General features: G+C 37.4%; 1 protein-coding gene across 1 annotated transcript in view; it reads left to right on the forward strand.

Annotated features, from left to right (window-relative positions):
• Positions 1–8,984, forward strand: part of PPIL6 (peptidylprolyl isomerase like 6) — a 70,347-nt gene that overhangs the window by 28,322 nt on the left and 33,041 nt on the right. The window contains exons 4-6 of the mRNA XM_007940860.1: positions 1,600–1,662; positions 1,767–1,914; positions 7,305–7,361. Coding sequence (XP_007939051.1) covers positions 1,600–1,662; positions 1,767–1,914; positions 7,305–7,361 — 268 coding nt within the window. The remainder of the gene's footprint in view (positions 1–1,599; positions 1,663–1,766; positions 1,915–7,304; positions 7,362–8,984) is intronic.

Raw genomic sequence — 8,984 nt, forward strand, 5'->3', positions numbered from 1 at the left:
TAGTGCCTAAGGCACTTGACTGCTAACCAGAAGGCTGGTGGTTCAAACCCACCAGCCACTCCTCAGAAGGAAGGTTGGGCAATCTACTTTCGTAGTGATACCGCCTCAGAAACCCAAGGAGGGGTCGCTATGAGTTGGGGCCGACTCGATAGCACATAACAGCAACAAACAACAACAATAACCCATAAAGAATATATTGATGTACAGGGAGGTTTAATGATGCCTAAATGGACTTACTCATTTATTATTATGTCAACCTACATCTATTTTTCCTCCTGAGCCCTGTGAAGTTTACTATATCATGCCTCCTATCCTTTAGTTATAATACTCTGTTTTATAATTAAGAAGTTGTAATACAGAAGCTGAAAGACAGGAACAAATTAATTATAATTAGTATGAATGTAGTAGTTTATTCCTGGATGCCAGGTGTTGTTGTTGTTAGGTGCCATCTAGTTGTCTCCGACTCACAGTGGCCCTGTGTACAACAGAACAAAACACTGCCCAGTCCTGCACCAGCCTCAAAGAGCTTGTTACACCTGAGCCTGTTGTTGCGGCCACTGTGTCAGTCCATCTCATTGAGGGCTTTCCCCTTTTTCGCTGACCCTCCACTTTACCAAGCATGATATCCTTCTCTAGATCCAGGTAGCACAATGTTATTTCAGTTTTTTAATTGAGAAGAAAAAAAAAAAAGTTAGAATGCCTTAAAATAATAGTAGTGATACATATTTAAAAGTGATTTAATTTATGTTTTCATAGATGATAAAGAATGAGGCAGGACAAATTATGCACTTATAAATTATTTTTAAAATAAGATGGCATTTTTAAATGTTTGCAAATGGTACCGTACCTAAGGTTTGAAATGTCCTCCACTAGATGTGTTTGGCCCCCTTAGATGAATGCTGTTGGGATGAAGATACACATTTTAATTTTGGATGCCTCTTTATAAGGCTACAAGGTTTCACAATGTGAGCTGTCTCTACCATAGTAGATATCTCAATTGAAAACAAGAGCTGGGGGCATCCATGAACAGAAGGATGTTAATGAGTATAACTTGAAAGCACAGCATCTTTCTCTTTCCTGCCCCTGGTGCTACACGTTCTATGGAAACAGGGGCCTTATTTTCCCACTCAGAAACGATGTAGCCCAGCTCTGGTGAGCTGATCTCTGAAAATCCAGGACACACAGTAACCAGACCCACAGCAGTCATGATGGATCTTTCCCAAAAATTACTCAGGAAAGAAAAGAGAAGTTTCAGTCTGTTCTTTTCCCATGGGGACTGACTGGTGTTCCTTTCTACACTTAGTCTGGCATGTCGGGGTTATCTAGGCCATGTGTTCCAAGTCTTGTTTGATAAGTTAATGTTATTCAAAGCTTCACTATGGAGAAGTTTTTAAAAGTGTGTTATTTAGGTTGAAAAGACTTGATATAATAAAATGAAACTAACTTCTCTAAGTCATTCATTTTAGTTTTGCTATTATCTCAGTTATTACAGTAGAAATCTTACCACTGAAAACATTTTATCTTTATTTTTAGTCATTTCTAAATTTTCTTATGAGAATTTGACCAGCACTATCTTTTTGTTTCTCCCAACTGTAATAGCATGACTTTGTGTTCTTGGACATTGCTATTGATAATTATCCAATTGGAAGATTGGTTTTTGAGGTAAGAGGTTTTTTTTTTGTTGTTGTTTAGTAAGTTGGGCAAAATTTGTAAATGACAAAATGATGAATATTTAATCTCTGAAACCTTTTATCTTTATTTTGTAGCTCTACTGTGATACATGTCCCAAAACATGTAAGAATTTTCAGTTCTTGTGCACAGGAAAGGCTGGATGGTCTCAAAGTGGCTTAAGGCTTCATTATAAAGATTCAGTTTTTCATCGGTTAGTACAGAATGCTTGGCTACAAGGAGGAGGTGAGTTTAAAATCTTAAATATAACTTAATTTCAACATCAAAAAAGAATGTACAAATTTTTATCTACTTTTGTGAAATACATGCAGAACTAGACGTAATATAGTTAAAGGATTTATGTGACCAGATGATAAATTAAGATATTCATACTCTTTAAAAAAAAAATTCCCTAATATTAAAATAAATAAATCTAAAATACGTTACCAGGAAGATTCCAAAATAAAAAGTAATAGCAGAAGGCAGGATAACATTTTTTATCAAAATATAATTTCAAATACTCATTAAATATGGGTACCTAGAATATACAGTGCCCTTATTTCTCACCAAAGATATTTATGGCTAGCCACCATTGTTATAAGTGAAAAGTAAGATCCTCCCAAAATTTGATTTACGTTTTTGCTTTCTTTTTGGGTCAGTCCTTTGACTTGACATAGAGGATCAAACCAAACCCAACCCACTGCCATCGATTCCAACTCATAGCAAACTCCCTTAGGGTTTCCAAGGCTGTAAATCTTTATGAAAGCAGACTGCCTCATCTTTGTCCTGCGGAGCAACTGGTAGTTTCCAACCTCTGAGTTACTAGTCCAGTGCCTTAACCACAGAGCCACCAGAGCTCCTTTTTTTACATAGAGGTGGTTATGTTTTTTACATAACTGCACAAAATTAAATTTTGGAGGCCTTTGGAAGATAATCTATAGGGAGCAATCAGACAGCCATTTAAAAATAATTGAGTGTGGAAGGTGATTTGCTTGAACTTGATGAAATATACAGAGGTTTAAATTAATGTTTAATTATTTTTCCATGATATGGAACATTTTGAAGCTGATAAGGGGAAAAATGTAGATTTATCTCAAACATCTTAACATATAAATCAGTTCTTTTTTCCCTCAGTTTCCCCAGATGAAGTCAGATCACAAATACCATTATCTAACTTCATTATTTTTCCACTTAATATTTGGTAATTATCTTCCCATGTCAATAAACATTAAAAAAAAGTTTTTTTTTAATGTCTGGCTCATTTTCCATCATTTTACTTATACCAATAAAATGAATTCTCCATTGGTAAACATTTGTTGTTGTTGTTGTTACTTGCTATTGAGTCGGCCCCGACTCATAGCGACCCCTCCTTGGGTTTCCGAGGCAGTATCACTACGGAAGTAGGAATGCCCAACCTTCCTTCTGAGGAGTGGCTGGTGGGTTTGAACCGCCAGCCTTCTGGTTAGCAGTCAAGTGCCTTAGGCACTATGCTACCAGAGCTCCTATTTAGATTCTTTTAAATTTTTGTTATTATAAAATAATCCTCAGTATCACAATCTCCTGATGTTTAGTTCAACGTTGATTCTCATGTGCTAGGCTTCTCTTTTGTTTGTTTTCTGGTTTTCTTGTGCTTACTTAGAACAAGATTTGAGGAAAGTAGGTCGTTTATTTATTTTCTTACTTATGGTAAAATTTCTAAATAGTAAAATGCACATATCTTGGATGACGTTATATAACAGTGAAGCAACAGTGTTAAGAACAATTTAGAAAAAATCTGATTACTAGATTCAAATCCAAACAACTGGATAAGCAATTTAGCATCTCTGGATAAGCCACTTAGCATCTCTGAGTTAATTTCTTAATCATAAAATGGGGGTCATGATGATAATGTCACAGGATGTGGCGAGGATTCAGTGACATGGTGTATTGAAAGTGCTGAGCTACAAACATTCTTCTCCCTTCAGCCGTCAGATTCCCACAGGGCTGTACAGAATTTTGGAACACAGGAGCTAACTGTGGTTTGGTTGGTGCCTTAGGATGCTTCCAGGCACTATTGCTTGCCCTTTGGGACCAAGAGGACCAACACAATCTGCAGCCTACCCCAGCGCCCTCATTTCATCTGGACATCTCCTTCTCCCTCGCTCTGCTCCACACACGCTGACCTCCTTGGTGTTTGAGCACAGCCAAGCATTTACCTGCCTTGGCCTCTTCTATTGTTTCCCTTGCCTGAGACATATTCTCTAAGTATTCCTCCAGGTATCTCCTTGCTTAACTCCCTTACTGTTTCTGATCTTGGCCCAGATTTCATCTTCTCAGCAAGGACTTAGCTAACCACCCTGTTTAAAACTGTAACCTTCCTCTCCACACACCTTTCCTCAGCTCCTCCCTTGCCACTCCCCTGTCCCTTGTATCCTGCTTTATTTTTCTCATAGCACTTTTCACCATTGGAATACTATTATGTGTTTTTGGTTAATTTGTTTATTGTCTGTCTCTCTTCACTAGACTATAATAAGCTCCATGAGGGAAGAGATTTTTTATCTGTTTTGTTCACTGTTGCATCCCCAGGTTCTAGAGTAGGTATACAGTAGGTACCTGTTGAAAGAAAGAATGAAGAAATGATGAACAGAGTTAAACTGGAAACATACATATACATTCTATTCTTTTCTGAAGTACAACTTCTAACAAGACAGCAAGTCACTTAAACTACTGTGGTTTGATTCTCCCTCTGTGGCCTCTGAAATCCTACTGTCTTCAGAAACATGTCTTGCTGTATAGCTTAATGTGTTTTATTATCATTATCATACTGAGCATAATGATGGTGACAGTGATGATAATGAGAAGATACATTCCATTAGCAGGACGTGATGGTGCATAATAATAATGACCACAAATAAATGAGCATAATACTCTGCCAGGAACTAAACTAAGTGCTCTGTCTACATTATCTCATTTACTACTCAGAGCTGCCTAGGAGGCATTTTGTATTATCCCTCTTTATATCAACGAGGAAAAAAACTTGGAAAGGGTAACTACTGGCAAGATTTAAGATAAAGTCATTTGGATTTAAAGTCTTCTTTTAATCACTATTCTGTATCCCTGAATATGTGGTCAGAAGTATAGAAATCATATCAGATGTACAAGGCTGAATTCAAGGGAATGAATTATGGCCACAAAAAATAATATCAAAAGTGACTGAAATGGTGGTTGTTGTTGTTATGTGCCACCAAGTTGGACCCAACTCATAGTGACCCCCTCCTTGGGTTTCTGAGGCGGTATCACTACAGAAGTAGATTGCTCCGTCTTCCTTCTGAGGAGTGGCTGGTGGGTTTGAACCACCAGCCTTCTGGTTAGCAGTCAAGTGCCTTAGGCATTATGCTACCAGAGCTCCTGATTGAAATGGTATCAATATGAAATATTCAGGAGATCTGAAGCAAAGGGCAATAGTAATGTAAGTGAGTGTGAGAAGGAGGAGATGGGGCCATGGCATGTGACTGGTGATTAGATAAATTAGTGGGAGATTGGTCTGAGCAGAGCAGACTCTACAGTCTGAAGGAATCGATGCTGGGGAACACTCACTTTCCTCATGTCCAGATTTAGCCTTCCTCCTAAGAGGTGCTGAGGGCTATGGGATGAATTGGGGAAAGGATTGGGTAGAATAGGGCTGAAGAGCCAAAGTGTACCAATCAACTTCTGTACCAGTTTACTTCTTACCCAGCTTACTGAATAGTGTAATTTAAATGCTACTTGCTCTGCCTTGACTAAATCCTGTCTACAAGTTTGCTGAAGCACCAGATTCCAAAAAAGAGTACAAGCACTTTTATTATAGATAAATCACTCATACTGAGTTGAAATTACATAATTCTTCAACAAGTATTTATTGAGCACTATATTAAAGGAAAGGAGCTCTGGTAGCATAGTGCCTAAGGCATTTGATTGCTAACCAGAAGGCTGGCGGTTCAAACCCACCGAGCCAGGTATCCCCTTGCTTAACCCCCTTATTTTTCTGATCTTGGCCCAGATTTCCACTCCTCGGAAGGAAGGTTGGGCAATCTACTTCCATAGTGATACCACCTTGGAAACCCAAGGAGGGGTCACTATAAGTCGGATCCAACTCCACAGCAGTGAGTTTGGTCTTTGTTTTATATTAAAAGAAAGGAGCTTTGGTGGCATAATGGTTAAGGCATTTGGCTGCTAACCAAAAGCTTGGTGGTTCACCAGCTGCTCCACAGAAGAAAGATGAGGCAGTCTTCATCTGTAAAGATTTACAGCCTTGGAAACCCAATGAACATCACTATGAGTTGGAATGGACTTGATAGCAGTGAGTTTATATATATATATATATGTGCATGCTTATACCTAGGTTTGTCCTACTTGGAGAGAGAGAGAAAGAGAGAGAGAATAGTAAAGCATATATATATATATATATATATATAAAGAAAGGTGCTCTGGTGGCATAGTGGGTAATGCATTTGGCTGCTCATCAAAAAGGTCAGCGATTCGAACCTATTAGCTATTCTGTGGAAGAAAGATGAGACAGTCTGCTTCCGTAAAGATTTACAGCCCTAGAAACCTTATGGAGCAGTTCTACTCTGTCGTATAAGGTAGCTATGAGTCAGAATCCACTCAATGGCATGGGTTTGGGGTGTGTGTGTGTGTAAGTCAAAGGAGCTCTGGTATTGTTGTGCCTAAAGCATTTAACTGCTATCCAAAAGTCCAGAAGGTTGGCGGTTCAAACCCACTGGCTACTTTGTGGAAGATGGGACAATCTACTTCAGTAAAGATTTAGTGCCTCAGAAACCCAATGAGAGTCACTGTGAGTTGAAATTAACTCAACAGCAATGGGTTTGGTTTTATATATATGTATACACATACATATATAATATATATGTACACACATATATATGTGTATGTATATATACACACACACACATATATATATATAATAAAGGAAGTGGTGGATTAGAAAGCTGATGGAAGTAAATGGGTACTGATGGGGAGGCTGGGGCTAGAGAAGACAGACCTGAGAGACCTCGATATTCACTAGAGTTAGCTTTGCTTTCCTTTTAGCTATAGATGGATAAAAGAACTTGTACATGGAGGATTTTCATAGTGGGGACATTGCTTAAGCCAAAATACGCTCGTCAACCCCCCAACACACACACAAAAACCCACCAAACCCACTGCCATTGAGTCAGTTTTAACTCATTCATTACTAAAGTGCTGGGTAGATAAGTGACTTATCACTTTAGGGCTCCAGGGAATGAATGCATGAACATTAATTCTTTTTAGAACACTTATTTTTATTCATGTTCTAAAAAGAATTTATTGTTCCTATTTCATTCCCTCAGTTTAACATTTTCATCTTTCTGAAAAACAAGCAGCTGATAGAATACATTTGGAAGCAAGTAGAATGTGTATAAATGCACACTTTCTTTAAATCTTGACTACAATTGTAATTTGATACCTCATCATTTCAAAGGCTGTATATTATAATTTAACCTACCTCACAGAGTTATTATAAAGAGAAAATGGGATGATGACTATAAAAGTGTATATAAAATGCAAGTGAAACCATTATCAGGGTATCAATACTGATTTATTTTATTCTAATGTTTTTATTCATTGTAATTTTTCAGATATAGAAGCTGGAAGAGGAGATGGTGGAGAGTCAATTTATGGACCAACATTTGAAGGTCCATATCTTTTACTTTGTCAGTTATATATAGTCAATTATTCAGATTTGACAGGACACTCTATATACTATATGGAGTAAGACACATACTAAAAGTGGAGTTGAAAATGGAAGGAAGAAGAAAAGGGACACTCCAGTGCAGAACATCTAGGTGCACACATTTTTTTTCACTTACCTAGTTCTATTATTTCTTTAGGATAAATTTCTATAATTAGGGTTATAGGGTCAAAAAGAATTGATATTTTTCACACTCATCCTTAGCATTAGTACTTTGATACAATCAGCCTATTGAGACTGGTGTAAGGGCATTCTGGGAAGATGATAGTGGAAGTAGCATAGTTTTTAAATTTTTCCAAATCCCAACATAAAAACAGAAAAAAAATACTTACATGGAAAATCTAAAAACTCATGGATAACATTTAAAACAAAGCTAGATGGGAAGGCATCTATATAAATTCTCACATGCAAAGGAATAAGCACAAAGTAGCTATGAAGTCTGCATGGTATCAGCAAATGTGTGGGGAAAAGCAGAGCATCTGACAGGCCTGAGACTAGGAGAACCCTAAGATAGTCAAGAGCAGGTGAATGTAATGGACACCTGGTAAGGTTTGAAGGGACTGGAGCAGCCTAACCCCTGTAAACTCTTGATTGTAACTTGACCAGCCTAACCCCTGTGAACTCTTGATACTAACTTGACAAAGCTCCCGCTAGGACTGGCCCCATACTGAGGAGAAACTGTTGGGTGTACAATCAAAATTATGCAGGATAGGGCCAATGGTGATGGAAGAGAAGGATTAGATAAAAGAGGAATGGGAACAGAACCAGGAAATTTCAGGAAGCAAGCTGCCATATTTCTGAACATTACATGAAAACGGCACAAGAAGGAGCCTTGTGAAGTTACAAAAAATACCTTCCTTCTAAAATGCCCTTGCAAACATTTAAGAAAACTAATCTTACATAAAAATGAATAAAATGTTTCAAGGTTAAATCCCATATGTGGTTATTATAAGACAGAAAATAAGAAGCAGAGTAATAGCAGTACAGATAATGAAGGCACACCAGAAAGACATGCTCATAGAACAACTCAGAACTATAACAGTCTATATCAGAATGTGCTAAAAGACATAGTTAGTAAAATGAGAAACATGAAAGAACATGAAACATAAATCAGTATTAGAAAAACTTAGACATGAAATGATAGAACTCAAGAAAGAATAATAAAAGAAATTATTTCAGAAATGAGTAAACTAGAAAGAACACAAGAGCAAATAAATACAACAGCTATGTGTCTTGAAAGAAGTAAAAGGTAAGAAGAAGAAATTTAAAAAAAATGAGATAAAAAGGATTTACAAGAAAGTAAGAGATATTCAATATAGAAAGAGAAAATCCAACATAAAGATAATAGGTTTCCTTAAGGAATTAAACCAAAGCAAGGGAACAGAACAAATACTAAGAACTACAATTCAAGAGAACATCTCCAAGATAAGAAAGGATTTGATGTTCTGTATCTTGATTAGGGTGGGTTTAAGCATAGGTACTGAAACAAGGCGGGCTTGTGCTTACTCACTGATCTGCACTGAACACGTTCCCTTGTTACCCTACCGAGAGGGACCAGGTCTTCGGG

This window comes from Orycteropus afer, unplaced genomic scaffold, assembly GCF_000298275.1.
Source record: "Orycteropus afer afer isolate SDZICR_OR568_19922 unplaced genomic scaffold, OryAfe1.0 scaffold00072, whole genome shotgun sequence".
NCBI classification, from domain to species: domain Eukaryota; kingdom Metazoa; phylum Chordata; class Mammalia; order Tubulidentata; family Orycteropodidae; genus Orycteropus; species Orycteropus afer.